The sequence below is a fragment of the Rhinopithecus roxellana genome, chromosome 7, assembly GCF_007565055.1.
Source record: "Rhinopithecus roxellana isolate Shanxi Qingling chromosome 7, ASM756505v1, whole genome shotgun sequence".
NCBI lineage: Eukaryota > Metazoa > Chordata > Mammalia > Primates > Cercopithecidae > Rhinopithecus > Rhinopithecus roxellana.
The window spans coordinates 92009540-92036945 of record NC_044555.1 but is presented as its reverse complement, the minus strand read 5'-3'; the positions used below and the strand labels follow the sequence as shown (position 1 = coordinate 92036945).

General features: G+C 39.2%; 1 protein-coding gene across 1 annotated transcript in view; it reads right to left on the bottom strand.

The window, feature by feature from the left end:
• Nucleotides 1–27406, bottom strand: part of WDR44 (WD repeat domain 44) — a 103080-nt gene that overhangs the window by 45932 nt on the left and 29742 nt on the right. The window contains exons 2-8 of the mRNA XM_010365538.2: nt 25256–25289; nt 15946–16020; nt 9484–10120; nt 8581–8711; nt 7393–7488; nt 5299–5435; nt 3639–3722 (exon numbers count right to left, since the gene is read on the bottom strand). Coding sequence (XP_010363840.1) covers nt 3639–3722; nt 5299–5435; nt 7393–7488; nt 8581–8711; nt 9484–10120; nt 15946–16020; nt 25256–25289 — 1194 coding nt within the window. The remainder of the gene's footprint in view (nt 1–3638; nt 3723–5298; nt 5436–7392; nt 7489–8580; nt 8712–9483; nt 10121–15945; nt 16021–25255; nt 25290–27406) is intronic.

Genomic DNA, 27406 nt, shown 5'->3' with positions numbered 1-27406 from the left:
GATCAAACAGCTCTCTCAAAATGGTCTTTTTAACTTTAGACGGAGTTTTTGTTATATAGTCTCTGCTTATCCAAAGTTTCACTTTACATGGTTTCGGTTACCCCAGTCAACCATGGTCCAAAAATATTAAATGGAAAATCCCAGAAATAAAACAATTTGTAAGTTTTAAATTGTGTGCCATTCTGAGTAGTAGCATGATGAAATCTCACACCATCCTGCTCCATCCTACCTGGGATGTGAATCATCCCTGTGTCCAGTGTTTCCACGCTGTAGACGATACCCACTTATTACTTAGCAGCCTTCCTGGTTATCAGATCGAAAAAACATAGTAGCAAAGTCTGGTACTATCTGTGATTTCAGGTATCCACTGGGGATCTTGGAACATATACCCCATGGATAAGAGGGAACTACTGCAATACTTCCATAGGACCTGGAGCTTTACTTTTATAGCAATCACTACAAATGTATCTAGATTTATCTGTGCAATTATATGTTTAATGCCTATTTCTCCCATTTAACAGAAGTTCTATGAAGGCAGAGACCACGAATGTCTTTTTCTTTCAAATTTTTTAAATTGAGACAGAGTCTTGCTCTGCTGCCCAGGCTACAGTGCAGTGGTACGATTTCGGCTCACTACAGCCTTGACCTCCCAGGTTCAATGGACCCATCTGCCTCTGCCTCCTGGGTTGCTGGGACTACAGGTGCATACCACCATGCCTGGCTAATTTTTGTATTTTTTATAGAGACGGGGTCTTACCGTGTTGCCCAGGCTGGTCTTGAACTCCTGGACTCAAATGATCGACCCGCCTCGGCCTCCCTAAGTGCTAGGATAACAAGCATGAGCCATTGCACCCATCCTGAATGTCTTTTTTTTTTTTTTTTTTTTGAGACAGAATTTCACTCTTGTTGCCCAGGCTGGAGTGCAATGGTATGATCTCAGCTCACTGCAATCTCTGCCTCCTGGGTTTAAGCAATTCTCCTGCCACGGCCTCCTGAGTAGCTAGGCTTACAGGTGCCCACCACCACACCCAGCTATTTTTTTGTATTTTTAGTAGAGACTGGCTTTCACCACGTTGGCCAGGCTAGTCTCGAACTTCTGACCTCAAGTGATCCACCCACCTCGGCCTCCCAAAGTTCTGGATTACAGGCGTGAGCCACCATGCCCGGCCTCTTAATGTCTTAACTGTTATATCCCAAGCACTTAACTCTCATATCTGGCTCTCAGAAAGACTGCAATATATATATTATTAGTGCTGATATAAAGAGATGTCTATGATATATCTGATTTTCTTAATAAAACAAAACAAAACAGCAAGTTGACAAATTATAGACATAGAGTAGTAGCCCTGGTTTTATGAGAAACAAAAAATTCTATGGAGAATACACTATGCTATTAAAACTGATTTCTGGGTCTGAGATTATCAGAAACTTTCATTTTCTATTTTACATATTTCTGTATTTCTTTTGATAACCAGAAAACACAGATGATAAACCATTTTTAAAACCATTATAAGGCCTCTGCTACCTATAACTCTGAAGCTGTATTTTCTGGATAAGTTTACTACCACTTTAAAAGCCAAGAAAACAGACATTTTAATTTTTTCAGATGAGAATAGTTCTAAAATATCTACTTTTATGCCTTCTTAAATGGCACTTTATGTTCCCTAAATTTCATTCCTTGATGGATAAGATCATTGCTACCATCATTTTGGTTCTTTAATACATTCAGAGCCTTTCTAATGCATTGCAGGTGGGCCATACTATTGGTTCCCCACTCAGCCTTCAAGGCAACAGGGCAGGGCCGAGGGAAGCCTGGGCCAATCTTCTCTGGCCATCAGCTACCTTATCAGCTTACCCCAGCATTCAGTGCAAATACTATTATGTTCTTTGTGTGTCATGGCATGAGAAAAGGTTGAAAAGCACTGTGATATGATGATTGTGCTATATTATGAGTTCTTTTTTTGTTGGGGGGGGGCGGCAAGGTCTTGCTCTGTCACCCAGGCTAAAGTGCAGTGGTGTGATCATGGCTCACTGCAGCCTCCACCCCTCAGGCTCAAGCAATTCTCCCATCTCAGCCTCCTGAGTAGCTGAGACCACATGTGTGTGCCACCATGTCCGGCTAATTTTAAAAATTTTTTTGTAAAGAGTGAGCCCACCTATGTTGCTCAGGCTGCTCTCAAACTCCTGGGCTCAAGTGATCCTCCTACTGTGGTGTCCCACAATGCTGGGATTATAGGCATGAGCCACGGTACCCACCTATATTATGAGTTATTTTATCATTTTTCTGATTATCTGATGTTCTTATGTGTCAACTTACCTGTTGTCACAGTTCGATGCTTCTATTTTGCAGTAAGCTCAGACACTTGACCAGAGTTTTTAAAAAATGATGTAAGAAATAAGCATAATGGCTTTGAATAAACTTGAGGAACTTTTCTCTTAGAAAAATAATGAGCTTTAGTGCATGGACTATGTGACATCTCTTCTGGATGTTTATCTGTCTCTGAATAATTGTAGTAATTCCTTATTCTCAGGTTCCTGATAACTGCAACTACTAGATGGCCAAGTTCCAAATATCTAAGGTGCTACCATATGCCTGCATTTTAGGTACATGTTTCCTAAAAATTCTTTATTTGATACACACTAGGAAAATGCTTTATTTGATACACACTAGGAAAAGGACTCAAGTGAATTCCCTTTGGACCTTAGAGTTAATTATTATCAATTTAGAGACTTGTGTATAATCTTTTTTTTTTTTTTATTTTTTTATTTTTTTGAGACGGAGTCTTGCTCTGTCGCCCAGGCTGGAGTGCAGTGGCCAGATCTCGGCTCACTGCAAGCTCCGCCTCCCGGGTTTACGCCATTCTCCTGCCTCAGCCTCCCGAATAGCTGGGACTACAGGCGCCTGCCACCTCACCCGGCTAGTTTTTTGTATTTTTTAGTAGAGACGGGGTTTCACCGGGTTAGCCAGGATGGTCTCGATCTCCTGACCTCATGATCCGCCCGTCTCGGCCTCCCTAAAGTGCTGGGATTACAGGCTTGAGCCACCGCGCCCGGCCGAGACTTGTGTATAATCAAACAAAATGTATAGGCCCACCATTGATCTAGAAGTTTGTAGGGGAAACAGAAGGATGGCATAATCAGAATCCTTTTGCAACATACGCTTTGATTGTTTAATGTGTATTTGTCTGAAAACAGTTTAACTGAAAACAGTTTAAGACAATATATTGTAAAGGGAAAAAGTAAGTTATAGACTACAGGTATTCCCAAAATTGAGAAAAGAAAGAAAATTGCTATAGACTGTAGTAGTCAGGAAGAATCTCATTACAGTTGGGTTTTGAAAGACAAATAGGACTGCAGAGATGAAGAGAGAGGGAAAAGACAACTTCAAGGACAACCATGTTCTTCTACAAACACTTCTGGTACCTACCTACCAGTAGAAAAACACAGGTATGGTGCAACACTTACTGGTCATTTTCTGTATGTCAGATGCTTTATTATTATTACCAGCAAGGGACAGGGAGGAGTGGTGGTGGGTAGACATAAAAACAATATGGAGTACAATTTAAAATAGTATGGTAGTTCTCATTTTTTTTTAAATAAAAACTTGAAATGAAGAAAAGGGATGTACTGTAACTCACGTTTTCTGTTTTAACCTTCCACCATCAGTATCTGTTGGCTGAGACTGTAACTTCTCTTCATCATCTGACTGTGCCGCGTCATTACTGTAAGAAGGGGAAGTTGTTTTAAAATAAACCATTTCTTCTATTCTTCTTAAAAATCCCTGTTTATACTTACTATATAACCAGTTAGTCAGAATAAGAAAAACTATGCTAATAAGCTTTACATATATTTATTTATTTATTTAATTAGGAGATGGAGTCTCGCTTTGTCGCTCAGGCTGGGGTGCAGTGGCACAATCTTGGCTCACTGCAATCTCTGCCTCCCCGGTTCAAGTAATTCTCCTGCCTCAACCTCCTGAGTACTTGGGACTATATGTGCACACTGCCATGTCTGGCTAATTTTTTTTATTTTGGTAGAGACGGTTTCACCATGTTGCCCAGGCTGGTGTCAAACTCCTGAGCTCAGGCAATCCGCCTGCCTTGGTCTCTTAAAGTGCTAGAATTACAGGTGTGAGCCACCGTGCTCAGCCCATATAATTTAATTTAAATGATGGACCTGACAACTTACAGGCTTCAGAAACTGAAGAAAAGAATCTTTAAGCAAGGTGCAATGTATAACATATAAATGAATACAATTTAGCAATTTATGAAAAACCTATTACAAACAAGGCTTTTTGCTTGGCAAAATGTGCTGTAGTGAAATAATAAAGTAACTTGTAGGTATCTTCCTCCCTACTCATTAAGTACATCCTGCATTACATTTAATAAAATAGCTCCTGCTTTTACAGAAATGATTCCTTAGATCTACATACATCTCATAGTAAAGTCACTCATCTCACTTTAAAGCCATTTTCTGATCCTACAAAAACAGTACAAATATTTAAACCATTTTATGATCCTTAAAGCAAAGTTTCAGAAGACTAAGTGTTCATTCTACATAGTTTTTTAGCCTCAACTTTTTTTTTTTTTTTTTTTTTTTGAGACGGAGTCTCGCTCTGTCGCCCAGGCTGGAGTGCAGTGGCCGGATCTCAGCTCACTGCAAGCTCCGCCTCCCGGGTTCACGCCATTCTCCTGCCTCAGCCTCCCGAGTAGCTGGGACTACAGGCACCCGCCAGGTCGCCCGGCTAGTTTTTTGTATTTTTAGTAGAGACGGGGTTTCACCATGTTAGCCAGGATGGTCTTGATCTCCTGACCTCGTGATCCGCCCGTCTCGGCCTCCCAAAGTGCTGGGATTACAGGCTTGAGCCACCGCGCCCGGCCTAGCCTCAACTTTTTTTGGTTATTTTTATTTATTTATTTTTGTGGAGATGAGGTCTCACTATGTTGCCCAGGCCTCTCTAACTCCTGAATTCAAGTGCTGCCTCAGCCTCCCAAAGTGCTGGGATTACAGGCATGTAATCCCTCACTGTTTTTATATTGTCCCAAGTATAATTTAAATCATTAAAAAAGAGAAACTAAGTGCTATGGGATTTAATATTTATACTATTCCCCCAAGTAACTGTACAGTCATAATGAAGAGCAAAGTTAAAGAATACCTACCTTATCTAACTCTATTTTAATTCCAGAATAAAGAAAAACACTGAATGAAACCAAATTAGGGATTGTCATAGTTTATTAACAGAGAAATCTTAACAACTCTGAAATACTATTAATGACAAATAACAACGTTAGGCCACACCTTACATATTCTTTTGTCCTTCTCATGATGTGTAGAGTGAGAGGATTAATGCCTGTTGGTAGTTTCTCTTCTGCAAGACTCAAAGGTATTTCTTCTCCAGTATCCAGGTTCTTAATCATTACACTGGCTAAAATTTCCTGAGGTTAAAAAAAACAATCACACCAAGATGTCCTGCAATTTAATTATCTTTTTGAGCCTACAAAATCCCCAAAATTTAAGCTAAAGGCTTTTTAGATACATTCAATACTGCACACAATAATTTCTAACATTTTTATTGAGATACAATTCATATGCCACAAAATGCACTCATTTAAAGCATATAATTCAATGTTTTTTAGTATATTCACAGAGTTGTACAACTATCGCCACTAAGTCAGAATATTTTCTGCACCCCAAAAGGAAATTCCCTACCCATTAGCAGTCACACCTCATTTCCCTTTCTTCCTAGCCCCTGGCAAATACTAATCTACTTTCTGTTTCTATAGATTTGCCTATTCTGGACATTTCATATAAATCAAATCCTGTAATATATGGCCTTTTACATCTGGTTTCTTTAACTTAACATGATGTTTTCAAGGTTTATCCATGTTGTAGCATGTATCAGTACTTTATTGCTTCATTCCTTTTAATTGCTAAAAAATACAACATGGTATAAATATACCACATTTTATTTATCCATCCAATCAGTGATGAACATTTGGGTTGTTTCCAGTTTTTGGCTGTTATGAATAAGGATGCTGTGAATATTTGTGTATATTTTTTGTGTGAACATATGTTTTCTTTTTTTTTTTTTTTTTTTTTTTTTTTGGAGACGGAGTCTCGCTCTGCCCCCAGGCTGCAGTGCAGTGACGCGATCTCGGCTCACTGCAAGCTCCGCCTCCCGGGTTCACGCTATTCTCCTGCCTCAGCCTCCCGAGTAGCTGGGACTACAGGCGCGCGCCGCTACGCCCGGCTAATTTTTTTGTATTTTTAGTAGAGATGGGGTTTCACTGTGTTAGCCAGGATGGTCTCGATCTCCTGACCTCGTGATCCGCCCGTCTCGGCCTCCCAAAGTGCTGGGATTACAGGCGTGAGCCACCGCGCCCGGCGAACATATGTTTTCGTTTCTCATTGGTATATACAAAGGAATGGAACTGCTAGGTCATGGTAACACTATGTTTAACATTTTGAGGAACTGCCAAACTGTCTTCCAAAGTGCAATATTTTAAAAAATGTATTGTTTTAAAGAAACATAAACTAAGATTTCGCTGTAAAATTTAATTCTGAATAAGTTGGCTAATAGGTGCATACTAAGTTTTAATGGTAAGAAACCATTAAAATAATAAAATTTATGTTGGTATAACATGTATTTATAATATCAAGTTCTTTTATTATTATTATTATTTAAATTTCTTTTTCTTGCGATCGAGTCTTGCTCTGTCGCCCAGGCTGGAGTGCAGTGGTGCGATCTCGGCTCACTGCAACCTCTGCCTCCTGGGTTCAAGTGATTCTCCTGCCTCAGCCTCTGGGTAACTGGGATTACAGATGCGCACCACCATGCCTGTCTAATTTTTGTATTTTTAGTAGAGACGGGGTTTTGCCATGTTGGCCAGGCTGGGTCTCGAACTCCTGACCTCAAGTGACCCACCCGCCTTGGCCTCCCAAAGTGCTGCAATTACAGGAGTGAGCCACCACACCTGGCCTCAATATCAAGTTCTTTTAAAGCCCACTTTCTATAAAATATAAACCTTGCTTTCAATATATTTATTCCACTATGCAATTGAGTGAAAGGGCAAGTTTAAATCAGAGATGCAACATCCAGCATATCAACAAAACAAAGACAATCTTCAATTTTCAGTTTTTCCTCTGTATTTTTTTTTTTTTTTTTTTTTTTGCGTAACAGCAATAAACTTAAAAAAAATTAAATTGTGGTAACTACACATAACATAAAATTTACAATTTTAACCATTTTTAAATGTACAGTTCTGGATCATTAAGTACATTCACATTGTTATGCACCCATCATTACCATCCATCTTCAGAAGGTTTTCATCTTCCCATTATGTTTTTTGTACTTTATGTTTTAAGAACAAGAACAAAAAAATCTATTTCTACCTCATCAGTAAGCTCTCTCCCAGAGTTGGATCTAGGTCTCTGAGGGCCCATCACTTCACCTGCTACAGTCTGCTCATCAGGTGCTTTTCCATTTTCCTGGAAATATAATTTTATAAACAGAAATTAGACTGAATCAATTTCTATAAATTTTCAATTATTACCACAATAATTCTAAAGAATTTCATAATTCAAGTAATGGAGTCTGCTGAAAATCTAAATGGAACATTACATTTCAGTCCTTCGTTTTTCCCAGCATGCTGAAAAACATTAGGAACCAAAACTATTGCTGCTCATGAAATAATGTCTTAGTATTCTTGAAAAAAATTAAATGTTCTATTTGAACCTAGCCAAAAAGCATTTCTCTACTAAGACTGCTATTAATCTGGACTGTATGTGGCTACCTCAAAGGTAGGGGTCAGAAAACTTCTCTCTATAAAGAGCCATATTATAAATATTTAAGGGATTTTTGTTCATATAGAGTCTCTGTTGCATATTCTTCTTCTTAAACAACCTTTAAAAATGTAAAGAACATTCTTAGCTTGGGGATCCTACCAAAGCAGGCCACTGCTGACCCCTGCTCTAAGGCTATAACAAGACTATAGTGTCATATGTTGTAGTCTGGTAGCCTGGCCCACCATAGCTACCATGTAAGTAACTCTGAGTCCCAGAATCTGGCTGTGGTAAAATTAACATTATCAAGTCTTTTGTGTAGCCCAGTTCCTAGCATATAAAGTTTTTTTATGATTAGGAAAAGGAAATTACAAAAAAAAGTCTTCAATTCTGACCAATACAGGACAAATATAGACTATAGTTGGTGTTTATTAGCACCAACAATATTACAAATAGTAGCATCGTCGTTTTTCAAATACCTATTACCTGCTAGCATCTGTCGTTTTTTGAATACTTATTACCTGCTAGATACTTGGCATATTTTAGCTCATTTCAAACCCTCAAGGAAGGATTTTTCCTCCATTTTATTGATGGGGCATCTGAGATCCAGATGCTAAACAGCTTGGTAGGCTCACCCAGTTAGTGTGTAGCAGAGCTGATCAAGGGAAGTAAGGGGGTCAGGTTTGGAGGACAAAGAAATATTTGGCCTGCAGAATATAGAAGGCTCCATAATCAGCAAACCAGCCAGTTGTAGGGAGCTGATAAAGTCTATATGAAATAGAACACTAATTCACCAACCTGGGCAGTAACTATTTTATCTCCACTGGTAGCACTTGCCAAATCAAGAGAAGGCTGAGAATCCTTGACTGTACTCTGTGAAGCCATGCTTGTAGTTAGGAGAGAATCAGACGTAATATTCTCTTTGGGAACTGCAATGATAATAATAACAATAACAACCCTTTTTGTTTGATTCTTATAACAACCCTGTGAGGAAAGTGGTTTGATTACTCTCTCATTTCCTATACAGGGAAACCATGGTTCAAACAAGTTATTTAATTTCCTCAAGACTATACAGCTCATACAAAAAAAAAAGATGCAGGACTTGAATTCAGACTTTAGGTCTCCAAATCCCATGTTTTTTTCACATGCCACTCTCTCTCAGATGGCAACAGATTCGAAAGTTTGAAGTCTGCTGAAGTGTTCAATTATAGTAAAGTAACTTTCACCAATGTAAACATTTTTACATTTTGTCTATTACTAAAGAAATAATTTTAATAACTTGGTTGCCAGTGAGTTTTTTTATAAAGTGAAATAAAAGCAGAAAGGTAAACAGTTTCAACTCCAAAATTTCACCACAAAGGGTTATTGCGCTCTCTCTTTTTTTGAGACAAGATTTCACTCTGATCACCCAGGCTGGAGTGCAATGGCATGACCCTGGCTCACTGCAGTCTCTGCCTCCCAGGCCCAAGCAATTCTCCTGCCTCAGCCTCCCAAGTAGCTGGGATTACAGGTGCATGCCACCATGGCCAGCTAATTTTTGTATTATTTTTGTTGTTGTTCAGATGGGGTTTCGCCATATTGCCCAGGCTGGTCTTGAACTGAGCTCAAGCGATCTGCCCGCCTCGGCCTCCCAAAGTGCTGGTATTACAGGTGTGAGCCACTGTGCCCAACCAACAGAGTGATTTCTCAATTAATACTTGCCATCTAGATCAGGAGTTTTCAAAGTCTCAAATTCCAATTCGCTTTTCCTTTTTCTTGGTGGTGGAGCAGGTCGAGATGGAGGTGGGGGTCTAGGAGGTGGGAAATTAGTTGGAGGAGGTGGGCGTGCTGGAACAGGCTTCTTTGTACTAGCCACTATATCAGGCTCTGGAGTAAGGTGTCTCGGGGGTTTGGCAGGGGCCACTTCTTCCACAGCAGCAAAATCTTTAGTAGATAAGGAGTCTGAGGACACAGGCCCTAGAACATCACTTCCTTTGACTTCCACTGCTTCCTTGTTCAATACTTCTGCTTCAGTTTCAAGCACATTAAGCTGCTCAGTTGAACTTGTTTGAGTTAACTTTGTGGTTTCATCTACTGGTTTCTCACAGGTTTCATCAGAAGGAAAGCATTTTTTAAATTCTAATTCAGTCTCTTCAAATGTATTCTGACTCTCTGCCTTTTGGGATTCTTCCTGCAGTACTTGATCTATGGCTAACAGTCCGGGTATATTGCTCAGATCTGTTCTAGCCACAACAGGACTGGCAGTAGCTTGATCAGAGAGTTCTTTTCCTTTGGAATCCAAAGAGTCATCTTCAAGCTGTAGTACTTTCTGACTCTCCTCAATAATACTTTCAATAATCTGATGAAAGGGTTAAAAGTAGTTTTTTAAAATGAAGCTATTTATAAGAACATAATAACAGCTAATCATTTACACAGTACTTAGTAAGTGCCAGGCAATGTTCTTAATACTTTACATATTTTAATCTTTACGACAACCTTAAGAGATTCTACTTCTACTGTCACCCTTTTATAAATGAGGGAACAAATCAAATGATTTGTCCAAGGTCACAAAGCTAGTAAGTGATGAAGCAGGTATAAACCCAGGGAGTTTGATTCCAGCATCTATACTCTTAACCCTCATAATAGGGAATTTGTGTTAACACTTAGGTACAAAAGGTCAAATAACCCTATAAAATCAAGTTCAATCCTAAACTTACACTAAGACTCAATATCCTGATTCATTTACATATTTATGCCAAACTTGTTGTAATATCAGCCTACTGGTTTGAGCCCACTTAACAAAACCATGATAATCCAAATCCCCAGGAGAAGAATTCAAGTTGTTTAGCTCTGAACTCAAGCTTATGACCCCAAAACCAGCAGATGCAGGGAGATTAACATTCTTAAACAGACTACACCTAAACTCTACTATTTGGACTGATGGCAGAACCATGGAAAGAGTTCACCTTGTCTTTTCCTTTCCTTTCTTTCTTTTTCTTTTTTGAAATGGAGTCTCACTCTGTCACCCAGGCTGGAGTGCAGTGGCATGATCTCGGCTCACTGCAACCTCCGCTTCCCAGGTTCAAGCAATTCTCCTGCCTCAGCCTCCCTAGAAGCTGAGATTACAGGTGTGTGCCCCACGCTGGGCTAATTGTTGTATTTTTAGTAGAGACAGGGTTTCACCATGTTGGCCAGGCTGGTCTTGAACTCCTGACCTCATGAGACCCACCTGCCTCGGCCTCCCGATTACAGGCATGAGTCACTGCACCCGGGCCCCTTTGTTTCTTATATGTAGCTTAAAATGTAAACAGGCTTTCTATTATCTTCTACCAACATTTAGAAGAAAAGAAAATATATTTTCTCCCCAGTCCTGTCATTACTAACATTAAATCTCCCAGATCAGTTATCCCACCACCATGCCCAACCATGAACAACTTCTGCTTTCTCAATTCCTTGGCTTCAAAAGTTAATGGAATGTATCACAGAACCATCCTAATCTGGTTTACTACAATTTCATGCTAACTTGAACTGGATATTACTGCTGCTCAGTAATATTCATCCCAGATTTCTTAGCATGTTCTATATGTTAGTTTTTCTCAATCTTCAAATTGTTAACCTTAGAAATTACCTTGCTTTCACCAGAACTAACCAGAGTCCAACCAATTTGTCAATTAGGTGGTTACTGAGTGCGGAGAACCTCAATGATAACAGTGATAACAGAAGTCATATTCCAGTGGATTTGAGAATGAATAAGAGGTGAAGACATAGAGACATTAGCATGGTCTGAGTTTTCAAAAAGCTTAGCTATAAATGCAAAAAGATTTCAATAAAGTGTTCCAGCACTTTTATAACCTGAAGGGAAGGAACCACTGGAAAAGAAGATAACAGAGCAATGTTCTGGAAAAGAAAGGAATGAAGGCCTACTGTGTATTAGACCTAGTATATAAATTCCCATTTAATTGCCATATAGACCTTTGGGTTAGGTAGCTGGATTACCTCCCTCCTAGAAAAGCAGGACTCTGAGGTAAAGGCTTTAAGAAATTTGCCAGTCCCACAATTAGTAAGCTACAAAGCCAAAACTGAAATCCAGATCTTTCTTAAACATCCAGTGATCTTTGCATTATACCACACTACTTTGGACAGAAAACAAGATACTAAATTCATCAGTGATGGATGACATGAAAAAGAGGTAAGAAATGACAATAAATATGTAGGTAAAAGAAGTGAAAGATGATACAAAGGAATGGATTCAGGCTTTTTAGCCTCTAATATTTACGTGGAGTAGGAAACAAGGTTACCTCCTGAAAATGAGGGGGATGTGAGTGGGTACAGTGAGCATGAGGTGAGTATAAAGGTTTGAAATAATCACTACGCATAATGGAAATGTCTGTGTCACAAGAGGGGTCAAAATGAGGTTGAAAACCTTGTCTTCCCCAATCCCTTATCTGAGAATAATCTCTCCCTCCTCTGCACTTCTATTACTATTCTTACTGTTCAGTAATAGTATGAACTATAATACAAATACAGAGCTGTATATGGGCTAGCTCTATTTATTTTCTCTATACCAGATAATTAGTACCTGGAGAGCAAGGTCCGTGTTTTCTGCCTCTTGATATGCCTCATGACACCTTCTTACGGTGCCTAGCCCTGGCATTTCTTTTTATTTTTTGAGATGGAGTCTCGCTCTGTCGCCTGGGCTGGAGTGCAGTGGCCGGATCTCGGCTCACTGCAAGCTCTGCCTCCCAGGTTCCCGCCATTCTCCTGCCTCAGCCTCCCGAGTAGCTGGGACTACAGGCGCCCGCATCTCGCCCGGCTAGTTTTTTGTATTTTTTAGTAGAGACGGGGTTTCACCGTGTTCGCCAGGATGGTCTCGATCTCCTGACCTCGTGATCCACCCGTCTCGGCCTCCCAAAGTGCTGGGATTACAGGCTTGAGCCACCGCACCCGGCCGCCCTGGCATTTCTTTTCTGGATTTTAGGAAATAGTGAAAAGAGAAAGACTAAGAGAACAGTGAGAACCAAGACATACACAGAGATGATTACGCTAAAGCATTGTTTGCTTCAAAAAGCTCACTGTGGCCAGGCACGGTGGTTTAAGCTTGTAAACCCAGCACTTTGGGAGGCTGAGGTGGGCGGATCACCTGAGGTCAGGAGTTTGAAACCAGCCTGGCCAATATGGTGAAACCCCGTCACTACTAAAAATACAAAATAAATAAATAAATAAATAAATATTAAAAATTAGCCTGGCATGGTGGTGTGTGGCTGTAATCCCAGCTACTCGGGAGGCTGAGGCAGAAGAATTGCTTGAACCCAGGAGGTGGAGGTTGCAGTGAGCTGAGATCACACCACTGCACTCCAACCTGGGCAACAGAGCGAGACTCAAGTCTCAAAAAAAAAATAAAAAGCAGTTTAGTATGACATAAGGCATTTCTATAACCTGGCCCTAACTTTGCTCTCTAGGCTCATCCTCAAAAGTTCTGCACATTCCCCACCTCCATGCCTTCAGTAATGCCTTTTCTCTCCTATCTTAGCCTGTCCAAATGTTTTTTTTTTGAGATGGAGCAGGATAACTGATCTGGGAGCAGGATAACATTTAATGTTAGTAATGACAGGACTGGGGAGAAAATATATTTTATTTTCTTCTAAATGTTGGTAGAAGATAATAGAAAGCCTATTTATATTTTAAGCTACATATAAGAAACAAAGGGGCCCGGGTGCAGTGACTCATGCCTGTAATCGGGAGGCCGAGGCGGGTGGATCTCATGAGGTCAGGAGTTCAAGACCAGCCTGGCCAACATGGTGAAACCCTGTCTCTACTAAAAATACAACAATTAGCCCAGCGTGGGGCACACACCTGTAATCTCAGCTTCTAGGGAGGCTGAGGCAGGAGAATTACTTGAACTTGGGAGGCGGAGGTTGCAGTGAGCCGAGATCATGCCACTGCACTCCAGCCTGGGTGACAGAGTGAGACTCCATTTCAAAAAAGAAAAAGAAAGAAAGGAAGGGAAAAGACAAGGTGAACTCTTCCCATGGTTCTGCCATCAGTCCAAATAGTAGAGTTTAGGTGTAGTCTGTTTAAGAATGTTAATCTCCCTGCATCTGCTGGTTTTTGGGTCATAAGCTTGAGTTCAGAGCTAAACAACTTGAATTAATCTTCTAAACTCTCCTTAAAATCATCTTTTTCCCCATTAACTATAGATAGTTATGCATTTGTAATTTATCCTAAGAAAAACATTCTTTAAAAAGATAAGAAAAGCAATAGTGGAAAAAACAGGAATATTTTAAGTTTCAACAATAAAAATGGCTGGATACATTGTAATCCATTTACTTGATGGAAACTGATGCATCTGAGTACAGAAATAATATAGAAGTATGAGGAAAATCTAAAAATGGTAAGAGTAAAAGACAGAATATAAAATTCTACCTATACTACAATTAGGCAGAAAAAATGTATGCTAATGGGTGAGAACCAGAAGGATATGCTGAAAAATCAAGACACCTGCGTGTTATAGTATAGAATTGTAGGCAATTTCCTTTTTTAAAAAAAATGGTTCAATTCCTGTCATGTACACTGCTATGCAATCCACCATTTGTCCCAAAAGGGAACATTTTTCCTTTAAAGAAAAAAGTATGGCCGGGCGCGGTGGCTCAAGCCTGTAATCCCAGCACTTTGGGAGGCCGAGACGGGCGGATCATGAGGTCAGGAGATCGAGACCATCCTGGCTAATACGATGAAACCCCGTCTCTACTAAAAAATACAAAAAACTAGCCGGGCGACGAGGCGGGCGCCTGTAGTCCCAGCTACTCGGGAGGCTGAGACAGGAGAATGGCGTGAACCCGGGAGGCGGAGCTTGCAGTGAGCTGAGAGCCGGCCACTGCACTCCAGCCTGGGCGGCAGAGCAAGACTCCGTCTCAAAAAAAAAAAAAAAAAAAAAAAAAAAAAAAAAAAAAAAAAAAAGTATGATCAATATTAAAATATGTGGTCCAGCTGGGCACAGTGTTGCACACCTATAATCCCAGCACTTTGGGAGGCTGAGGTGGGTGGATTGCGTGAGCTCAGAATTTCGAGACCAGCCTGGGTAACATGGCAAAACCTTGTCTCTACAAAATATACAAAAATTATCCAGGCGTGGTGACACACACCTGTGGTCCCAGCTACTCGAAAGGCTGAGATGGGAGGATCACTTGAGCCCAGGAGGTGGAGGCTACAGTGAGCCATGATCGTGCCACTGCACTCTAGCTTGGGCGACAGAACAAAAAAAGAAACAAACAAATAAACAAAACAAAAAACAAACAAAAAAACCCCAAAAAATGTAGTCCATTAAATTTCTAAATTCCATAAGGATAGAAGAGTGGTTTTCCCTTAGGGGTTATTTTGTTCCATACCCCTTTCCAGACATCCGAAGATATATTTGGTTGTCATAATTGGGAATTGGGGATGCTACTGGCATCTAGGAAATAGAAGTTAGGGATACTGCTAAAACATCTTACAATGCACACAACAGGCCCTCCCCTACCCTCTATTAGCCCAAAATGTCGAGTGCCACTACTGGAGAAACTCTGGGGTGAAGAATGTGTCATTTTGTTAGCCTCTGGAAACCCACTGGCTAGAAGATTGCCTAGGGCACAGAAAACACTTAAAACTTGTATAAATGAATAAAAACACACCATCCTGCCTTTCTCTTTGAGTTTTATGCTGATACTGTGAACTGCACATTTTCAAAAGATTGATCTTGTGCCCAGTCTCTTCTAGTAAACCAACCTTTGAAGCTTCACAGCATCAGTTTTTTAAAAGGTTATCAAAGGTACTATCAGAGTAAGGACTTCTCATAACTTCTGATTACTAAAGACATCAGAACGTTGCTGCACTGAGCTTTTCAATACCTGTAACTCCTGGTAGTAACCTCAAGAATAGTTAGGACTTATTCTGATAAAAATACAAGAATAAAAAATAAAAGCATTTTATAAAATACTGTTTCAAGGATAAATTACCAATTAGAATATGAAAAGGACTTCTAAAAAGACTGAAATGTCTTCAACCACAAATGTGACAGATTCATGAAACATTTACTGAACATCAATCATGTACACAGCACTGTCCTAAAAGAATATAAAAACTGTTTGAAATATACCACATAAATATGATGTCTGTTATAAACTAATATTGACATTGTATCTTTCCAACCTTTTTAGACACATCTTGTTTCAATTCTTGTACAGGGGACTCATTTCCAACTTTGCATGCAGTGTTCTCTGTTTCCTGTTTGAAAAAGAAAAGAAATAGAGACCAAATGATGATATATTTTTTAAAAAATTTGCTTTAAAGGGATACAAATGAGAAAATGTAGCATTAATAAATCAAAGGTCCTTAAAGGGCTTCAAAGGTCCTTAAAGGGCTTAGATTTCTTCTTCTTCTTCTTCTTCTTTTTTTTTTTTTGAGACAGAGCTTCACTCTGTCGCCCAGGCTGGAGTGCAGTGGCACAATCTTGGCTCACTGCAACCTCTGCTTCCCAGGTTCAAATGATTCTCCTGCCTTAGCCTCCCAAGTAGCTGGGATTATAGGCGCGTGCCACCACACTTGGCTAATTCTTGTATTTTTAGTAGAGACAGAGTTTCACCTTGTTGGCCAGGCTGGTCTCGAACTCCTAACCTCATGTGATCTACCCGCCTCAGTCTCCCAAAGTGCTGGGATTACAGGTGTGCGCCACTGTGCCCGGCCTAAAGGGCTTAGATTTCCCAATACTGATAGATGCCCAGAAATTTTATGCCATGGGACAATGTAATTTGCATAAGAAAGTTACCCATCAGCAATATTCTATCATTCTGCAATAGGATTTACCTTTAAATGTGAAAACTTGCTCAACTTTTTAACATTAAAAAACTGTAATGGAAGATAAGAACTTCTAAGTACTTTTATAGCTAAAAAGGATTAAGGATTTAAGCAAGGGGTTGAATAAAAATTGTTATTTTTCCCAAAGCATTGCTCCATAAATATGCACAAATACAAAAGTATATAACACAGAAAACCACATTCAGGGAATAGTTTTCTTAAAATTCTACATGCTTTAGATAAAAGAAATAAAGACTTAACCAGAAGTTAAACGAAGCCCCTAAGTATGAAAAAAGATGAAAAACATTAAACCCACCAAAAATACATATATATCTACGTATACATTTATATACACATACGTACATATATATATATATTTGGGAGGTTAGAAATGGATACTGCATTTCTGCTGGAAAAAATTAGGGTAAAATAAGACAATCATATATTTGCAAATCTCAATACAATACTCCTCTCAATCTTAAGTTGTCTATTTACAGAAGTACAGCAATTTGAATGCTACTCTTGATACTGAGGAAAAAAATCATAATTATTTGTGTACATCACAGAGTTTGTTAGAGGAAGGTCACTATAACCATTTTAGATAAGGGACTCAAGGCACACTAATTATTTAGGTGGCACTTATACACGTATCAGGATATGATCACAATAGGCTCAATAATAAAATTACTCCAGAGATTATTAAAATGTTAAAGATTAAACGTGCCAGTGAAATTTCTGTAGGACCTGCAATATCTTCGAGCATTGAATTCCTCCCCCAGAATTTGGGGAATACTACCAATGTTACACAGATTCTTCTAGAAAAAAATTGTTTCATGGACTCTTAAGTGTTAGATAAAATCCAAACAGTACGAAGGCCCATGAAGGCCTAAACATGACATAGCCTCTGCCTACATTTTTGATATCCTCTACAGTCCTCATCTCCTTCTCATACCACTCCCTCACAATTACACTCTGGCCAATAGGATGGTTCCTTGCCATTAGGGTCACAGCTCAAGTGCTATTTTATCAGAAAATACTTCCCTGACCATCTCAAAATAGCCTTATCTGACCCCTTAACTTTCTATCACATTATCCTATTTTTCCTTTTTTTTAAAAAAAAAAAAAAATCTTTACTTTCAGGGGTACATGTGCAGATTTGTTACACAGGTAAACTTGTGTCACACGGTTTTGTTGTACAGATTATTTCATCACCCAGGTATTAAGCCTAATACCCATTGGTCATTTTTCCTGATCCCCTCCCACCTCCCACCCTTCACCCTCTGATAGGCCCCAACATGTGTTGTTCCCCTCTATGTGTTCATGTGTCCACATCATTTAGCTCCCACTTATAAGTGAGAACAGGCAGTATTTGGTTTTCTGTTCCTGCGTTAGTTTGCTAAGGATGATGGCCTCCAGCTTCATCCATGTCCCTGCAAAGGACATGATCTCATTCTTTTTTATGGCTGCATAGTATTCCATGGTGTATATGTACCACATTTTCTTTACCCAGTCCATCATTGATGGGCATTTAGGTTGATTCCATGTCTTTGCTATTGTGAATAGTGCTGCAATGAACATTTGTGTGCATGTGTCTTTATAATAGAATGATGTATATTCCTTTGGGTATATACCCAGTAATTGGATTGAAGAGAGGATATCAAACTATCCCTTTTGGCAGACAACATGATCTTGTATCTAGATAACCCATAGTCTCAGCCCAAAAGATTCTTAAGCTGATAAACAACTTCAACAAAGTCTCAGGATACAAAATCAATGTGCAAAAATCACTAGCATTACTATACACTAATAACAGTCAAGCCGAGAGCCAAATCAGGAATAAACTCCCACCATTCACAATAGCCACAAAAAGAATAAAATACCTAGGAATACAGCTAACTAGGGAGGTGAAAGAACTACAAACCACTGCTCAAAGAAACCAGAGATGACACAAACAAATGGAAAAACATTCCACGCTCATGGACAGGTAGAATCGATATCGTTAAAATGGCTACACTGCCCGAGGCAATTTATAGATTTAATGCCATTACTATTAAACCACCATTGAGATTCTTCACAGAACTAGAAAATTTTATTTTAAAATTCATAGGGAACCAAAAAAGAGCCTGAATAGCCAAGGCAAATCCTAAGCAAAAAGAACAAAGCTCGAGGCATCACGCTACCCGACTTCAAACTATGCTACAGGGCTACAGTTACCAAACAGCATCGTACTGGTACAAAAACAGATACAAAGACCAGTAGAACAGAATAGAGAATACAGAAATAAGACTGCAAATCTACAACTATCTGATCTTTGACAAACCTGATGAAAACAAAGAATGGGGAAAGGCTTCCCTATTCAATAAATGGTGCTGGGAAAACATCATCCTATTTTCCTTCACTGCACTTCTCATTCAAAATGACCTTATTTACTTGCTTAGTTTTTGTCTCTTCCCCGTCCCACTAAAATGTAAGTTCCATGAGAGCATGGACCTTGTTTGTTCTATCTACAGTTTGTTCAGTACCTAAAACTGTGTCCGACACTAAATAATCATTTGCTGAATAAATGTTGAATGATGCATGCTCTGTTTTTTCTTCAGTTAATACATACATCTTAAGTTTACATAGGCTTTAATTGGATCCTGGTTTTATGCGAAAGAAGGCCAGGCACGGGCTGAGACCTGGAGTTTGAGACCAGCCTGGGCAACATAGTGAGACTTCGCCTTTAAAAAAAAATAATAATTAGCCAAGCATGGTGGTATGTGCCTGCAGTCCCAGCTACTCTGGAGGTTGTTGTGGGAGGATTACTTGAGCCTAGGAACCTGAGGCTGCAGTGAGCTATGATAATGCCACTGCATTCCAGCCTGGGCAAGAGAGTGAGACCCTGTCTCTAAAAAAAAAAAAAAAAAAAAAAAGAAAAGAAAAAGAAAAAGAGAAAGAAAAAAAAATCTACTAACCAAGACCAACTGGTAAGATAACCTTGACAAGGTGGAGAGAGAATACTTGGATGCTGATCACTATTAAGAGAATACTTGGTCCAGCCTGGGACAGAGCAAGACTCTGTCTCAAAAAAAAAAAAAAAAAAAAAAAAAAAGAAAGAAAGAAATACTTGGAAGCTGATCACCATTAAGAATAGTTGATGCTCTCAGCAGAACAGGGTCCACAGGAAAAAATAAAAAATAAATAACAGTTGATGCAAAATAACCTTCAACTGTCCCACTATTTTTATCCAATTATTTTCTAATAACTGTTTATCAGTAGGAAAATCAGAAGCATTGTACAACATAATTCTGTGGATATTTTCCCTAAATTAAGCTACATAAAATTACACATTAATAATCTTTGGACCTCAATTTGATTAACTGATTGATTTTTAGAGGCAGGGTCTCGCAGTTGCCCAGGCTAGAATGCAGTGATCCTCCCACCTTAGCATCCCAAAGTGTTGGGATTACAGGCGTGAGTCACTGCACTCGGCCTATGTGTCACTGCACTCGGCCTAATTTGTTTCAATTATTTACTTAAAAAGATTAACATTCCTACACTAGCCAAAACTGCCAAGCAGTGATTAGACCTCTATTTTATTTGGCTTTAACAAAACTCTCTTGGAGTCTGAACTTTTAAAAGATAGTAACTCCTAAGGTACTCTGCTGTTTTAAGTCACAAGTTTCAAGGAGCGACATGGCACCTACCAGAGGGCCTGATCTCCAGAGAAGACTTCTTAATAAAATCAGACTTAGGATATATAGTCAACTATGATTCTCTCTCAGTGATGTATAAGGTCCAGGTCCTTCTAACACCTTGATCAGGCTTTTGGGACAAAGGAATGCAAGCCAAGCATGTGTCCATAGACAACCAACGCCAACTTAGCTATACTTGAGACAGTACATTACCTACTTCTGGTGATGTTCTGACTCATTATTAAATGCAGTACTTACTAAATCCCAGCTTCCTTACTATTAGGCAATTTCTCTAACTCCTATCTATCACAGTATCAAAAATTTGCTTCCTTAAAAGGTATGGTAGCTTATTCAATTTTCAGCAATTCACATCACAGTTACCTCCATCTATGTTGGATATTATAGAGCTGTCTATAACCCCCCTGCAGTATTTGGTTATAAGATTTCAGCTTTTTAATTTTAATAAGCACACCCAACAAACTATTCGTATGAAAGTGATCTACACTCACAGAAATCTTATTACCTACTAAAGAACATTAAGCTAAAAACATTAATTATAGAAAAATTCAGGTAACTTGCAATTTTTAGTAGTAAGGGAAGGGAAGCTACTAAAGTGAAATTTGTTTTAAAAAGAAAAACTTAGAAATGTGACTTTCACTCTTTTTTTGCTGAGAAAATTGTTTTAAAAAGTAATCCTTAAATCACTGTCATAGCCATACATCCATTCCTTTCAATGCTGTTCCCTTTATCAGAGTCTCATGTCTTGACATTTTCACTGCCTGACAGCTTTCTTTGCACCTAAGTCTTTTTCCTCCAAACTTTCTTCTACCCTTCCACCAGTTTTCTTAATTCCCCAGCCAAACAAAACAAACAAAACAACAACAACAAAAAACCTTGGGCAGCACAGATGTAAGACATATAAAAATTGACTTTTTAAATATCCCACTTTAGGCCTGGCACAGTGACCCATTCATGTAATCCCAATGCTTTGGGAGGCCAAGGAGGCCAGTCTGGACAACCTAGCAGGACCCTGTCTCTAAAAAATAAAAATAAAATAAAATAGCTGGGTGTGGGGTTTGAGTCTGTAGTCCTAACTACTTGGGAATCTCAGGTGGGAGGAGTCACTGAGACCAGGAGTTCAAGGTTATAGTGAGCTGTGATTGTGCCACTGCATTCTAGCCTGGGTGACAGAGTGAGACCTTCAAAAACCAAAAATATCCTGGTCGGGTCCAGTGGCTCACGCCTATAATCCCAGCACTTTGGGATGTCGAGATGGGCAGATCACTTGAGGTCATTTGAGACCAGTGTGGCCAACATGGCGAAATCCCGTCTCTACCAAAAATACAAAAATTGGCTGGGCGTGGTGGCTGGCACCTATAATCCCAGCTACTCGGGAGGCTGAGGCAGGAGAACTGCTTGAACCCAGGAGGCAGAGGTTGCAGTGAGCCAAGACTCCATCACTGTACTCCAGCCTGGGTGACAGAGTGAGACTCCATCAAAAAAAAAAAAAAGAAAGAAAAAAGAAAGAAAAGAAAGAAATCCAAAAATATCCTGCTTCAAAACTTTAAAGACCAGAGTTCTTTTCTAAATTTTTTTTTTAACTTGAGACAGAGTCTCACTCTATCACCCAGGGTGGAGTACAGTGGTGCAATCTTGACTCACTGCAACCTCAGCCTCTCAGGTCCAAGTGATTCTCCTGCCTCAGTCTCCCAAGTAGCTGGGATTACAGGCGTGTGGCACCATGCGTGGCTAATTTTTGTATTTTTAGTAAAGATGGAGTTTCACTATGTTGGCCAGGTGGTCTCTAACTCCTGACCTCAGGTGATCTGCCCGTCTCAGCCTCCCAAAGTGCTGGGATTACAAGCGTGAGCCTCTGCGCCCGGCCTCTTTTCTAAATTACAATTTAATTTTTCATTGACACATTATATGATACATATTTACAGGGTACAATGTGATGTTTTAATGCATGTATACATAGTATTATGATCAAATCAGGTAAACTGACATTCAAGGCTCATCACAATCTGGCCTCAATTTACTTTTCCAATACTCTACTGCTAAAACTTTTACACTGGTCACACTAGTCTTTCAATGCTCCCAGTAAATCCCATGCTTTTGCATATTAATTAGTCCCTACTATTTCCTAACTACAATGCTTTCCCAATTTTTCTCTATCTACCTATGCAAACCTCTCCCAATTTTCAAAGCTCAGCGAAAGTTCTATTTCCTCCCTGAAACTTTTCTCTGCTATTCCAGGTAACAGTGCTCTCACCGTCAACTCTATCTACCTCTCGTTCCTCCAAACCCCTTGTGGCAGTTAACACATCTATTCTATTTTACAAACATCAAGACCTCATAAATTGCCCTTTTGTATAAATGTCTCTTCCATCAGACTGTAAAATCACCAACAATCAGAACTATATCAAGCCTTCTTTTATATTATGGTATTAATAAATGTATTGTTATTCATAATATGCACTCAATAGCCTCAGTACATGTTTATCATAGAATACTACTTGGCAATAAAAAGAAACCATTGATATAGACAACAACTTGGATGGATTGTGACCCTTTCAACCAATCCCATAAGGTTACATAGTATACAATTCCATTTATGGAACATTCCTCAAGTGACAAAATTATAGAGATGGAAACAGATTTAGGGACGATATGGGGAAGGTGGTGGATGTGGTTACAAAGGGGTAGTACAAGGGAGATTTTTGTGATGATGAAATAGTTCTGCATCTTCATTGTGCTGGTTATACAAACATACACATATCATAAATTGGCGCAGAACTATACACTCACATTGCACTAATGTTAAATTCCTCATTTTAAAATTGTACTATAATTAAGCTATAACCACTGGCGAAATGGTGAAGAATATACAGGACCTTTCTGCATTATCTTTAAAGCTTCCTGTGAATCTATAATTATTTCAAAATAAAAAGTTAAAAAAGTGAATATCCAACTTCATATTTATTTACTAAATATGTATACTTGTTATCTAATTTCATTCAAGTTAAGGACAATCTATAATTACTGGGTTAAAGTAAATTCTCCAAATCTATTTGTTATAATATAAAAATATCTTAGAGCTAAATGGCTTTTAAGACCTACAAGCAAAAACAGTAATTGCCTCTGGATATGAAGTTTGAGAGGTGGGGAAAGCTACATTTTCAACCATATACCTTTTGTCCTGAGTAAATTTCAACCCTACACGTTATTACTTTTAAAGACTGTTTTTATTAAATATTAAGTAAATACAAAATAATTTTAACATAAGAAAAGAGTTATGATATAACCTTTCTTAAGCACTCAATTTAAGAAAAAGAACATTATTATTAGTTTTCAAGTCTCTTGTGTATCCTTCTCCATTTCCATTACAATGTCTCCCCCTCAGAGAATGACCAATACCCTAAATATTGTATTTCTCATTCCCTGGTAATTTTTCACAGTTTTACCATGTTTTTATATCTAAACAATCTATTCTCTAAACAATATATTCTTTAGTTTGGCACGCTTTTGAACTTAATATAAATGGAATGTTACTATATATGCTTTTCTATAAGTAGCTACCCCCCACTCAACACTCTAGTGCTGAAATTCATCCATGTCATTGTATATAACTAATTCATTCATTTCTACTACTGTAGAATATTTCATATAAATATATAATAACTTATCAAAGAGACTGGTATCCAATGTGTATAAATAGAAGGTCAGTATACTGGAACTGAAAAAAATACAGCATGTTTGAGATTACACATACATATAAATACACATACACAAATATACATAAAAAATATATACTCTATCTGATATAAATAATTCTGTTTCATGATATCTTATACTTAAAATGGCTCTGAGTGGCATAATATCTCAATACCAAACTCCTCTGCCTGAATATAAGCTGGGATTGATTTTTATGTATAGTGATGGTACATGGGACCACAAGAAGTATACATGTATTTCAGTTACTGTACATTTTTTGTCACACAGTATTAATTTTTTGCTTTTTTGTGAGGTGGAGTCTCGCTCTGTTGCCCAGACTGGAGTGCAGTGGCATGATCTCAGCTCACTGCAGCCTCCATCTCCTGGGTTCAAGCAATTCTCCTGCCTCAGTCTCCCAAGTAGCTGGGACTACAGGTCTGCGCCACCACACCTGGATAATTTTTGCATTTGTTTTTTTAGTAGAGACCCAGTTTCACCATGTTGGCCAGGCTAGTGTCAAACTCCTGACCTCAACTGATCTGCCCACCTCAGCCTCCCAATGTGTTGAGATTACAGGTGTGAACCACCATGCCTGGCTGAGTATTACTTTTTCAACACACACACACACACACACACACACACACACACACACACACACACACACTCTCTCTCTCTCTCTCTCTCTCTCTCACACGTTCTTTTATTCTAGACATCATAAAACAAGTAAAAATTAGTAGAAATCTAAAAAATACTTACAGTTCCTTCCTTACAGCATAATATTTAGTTAGGTATTTCTTTTTTTTTTTTTTTTTTTTTTTTTTTTGAGACGGAGTCTTGCTCTGCCGCCCAGGCTGGAGTGCAGTGGCCGGCTCTCAGCTCACTGCAAGCTCCGCCTCCCGGGTTCACGCCATTCTCCTGTCTCAGCCTCCCGAGTAGCTGGGACTACAGGCGCCCGCCTCGTCGCCCGGCTAGTTTTTTGTATTTTTTAGTAGAGACGGGGTTTCACCGTATTAGACAGGATGGTCTCGATCTCCTGACCTCATGATCCGCCCGTCTCGGCCTCCCAAAGTGCTGGGATTACAGGCTTGAGCCACCGTGCCCGGCCTAGTTAGGTATTTCTAGAGTACCTATTTATACCAAGTAGGACATAATGACAATATTACTGAACAAAAAATAAGTAAAAAAAAAGCAAAAGCAAGAAAATGAAGAATTACATAAAAACACAAATAAAAAGTATACAATTTCTAAAAACATAACTTTCAGAAAGCACAACTTACCTTGAATGTTGAAAGCCCAACTTTTCCTGGAGACCTGTTCAGAAATAAAAGTAAGGAGGTGTTGAATAGAGGAGATGAGAAGAGAAATACTTCTATACACTTATTACAGACAAGTCCACATTTAAAAAGTGTATATATATTTTGTGACTGAAAAGTCTTATGTGCATACAGAAAATGTGGAAAACAAAAAGTGGAGAAGAGGCTGGGCGCGGTGGCTCATGCTTGTAATCCCAGCACTTTGGGAGGCTGAGCCGGGCGGATCACCTGAGGTCAGGAGTTCAAGATCAGCCTGAATATGGCAAAACCCCACCTCCACAAAAAATACAAAAATTAGCCGGGCGTGGTACGTGCCTATAATTCCAGCTACTTGGGAGGCTGAGGCAGGAGAATCACTTGAACCGGGAGGTGGAGGTTTCAGTGAGCCGAGATCATGCCACTGCACCCCAGTCCTGGTGACAGAGCGAGACTCCATCTCAAAAAGAAAAAGAAAAAAAAAGTGGAGAAGACCAGTCTGGTCAACAGAATGAGACCCTTTCTCTACAAATAATTTAAAAATTATCCAGGTGTGGTGGCTACTGCCTGTAGACCCAGCTACCTGGGAGGCTGAGGCACAAGGACTGCTGTAGCCCAGGAGTTCAAGAATGCAGTGAGCCATGATTGTGCCACTGCACTCCAGCTTGGGGGAAAGAGCAAGATCCCATCTCTTAAAAAAAAAAAAAAAAAGAGAAGAAAATTACCGTGATTCATACATAATCTTATCACCTAGAGATTTGAGTATCTTTTGTCTTCATATGTATATACAGTTGTATATGACATAACACTACAACAAATACCTTTATAGATGAAAATTTGTGCACCTCCATAATACATTTCCTTAAAATAAGTTTATCTAGCAGTGGGATTAGAGGTCAGAAGTATACAAACTTTCCAGAAATTTGAGAAACTTTCAAACTGCCAACCGTAACAGTTGTACCTGTTTACACTCCTACTGCTCTATGAATGCCTATTTCTTAATACCCTCGCCAAAAATGAATGTTATTTTAAACTTTTTTTTACCAAGTTGACAGGGAAAAGTATATCTCATTGGTGTTTTAATGTGTACTTTGATTTCTAGTGTGGATGAAAATTTTCATATGTATTAGACATTCATATCGCTTTTGAAGAGAGATACCCATTTTTGTTCTCAGTTTTTACTTTTTCTTTTTTTTTAAAGACGGAGTCTTGCTGTTGCCCAGACTAGAGTGCAGTGGTGTGATCTTGGCTCATTGCAGCCTCGACTTCCAGGTCTCAAGCGATCCTCCAGGCTCAGTTTCCTGAGTAGCTGGGACTACAGGCATGTGCCACCACACCCAGCTAATATTTTGTATTTTTTTTTGTAGAGACATGTCTCACTATGTTGCCCAGGCTGGTCTTGAACTCTTGGGCTCAAGCAATCTTCTCATTTCAGTCTCTCAAAGTACTGAGATTACAGGAACGAACCACTGTGTACCGCTCTCTGCTCATTTTTCTACTGGAGCAAGACTGTTCTTAAACAGACTTCTCTGGATGTAATATATATTTTTTTGAGACAGGGTCACTCTGTTACTCAGGCTTGAGTGCAGTGACACCATCACGGCTCACTGCAGCCTCAACCTCCTGGGCTCAAGCAATCCTCCCACCTCAGCCTCCCAAGTACTGGGACTACAGGCATGTGCCACCATGCCCAGCTGATTTCTCCACTTTTGTATAGAGACGGGGTTTGCCATATTGCTCAGGGTGGTCTCCAACTCCTGGGCTCAAGCAATCCACCCGCCTCCGCCTCCCAAATTGCTGAGATTACAGGAGGGAGCCACCATGCCCAGCCTGGATGTAATAATTTTTAAAAGTAACTTTTCACCATTTCACCCCTTCCCCCACATTATCTTTTTGAATAGGAACAGTCTGATATCTGCTTCAAAGCATAAGGCTACTTAGTTATACCTTGGGGTTATGCAATAAGAAAGTTTTAAATAATTAATATGCCATTCCTAATTTTTTTTGGTAAAATCTAATGATTACATGATGCAAATTTGAATTGAAAGGCACCTTCAAGATGATCTAATCACACAGCCTCTTTTTACAGATCAAGAAACTGAGATTCCAAGAGATTAAGTGACTTTTCCTGAAAGTCAT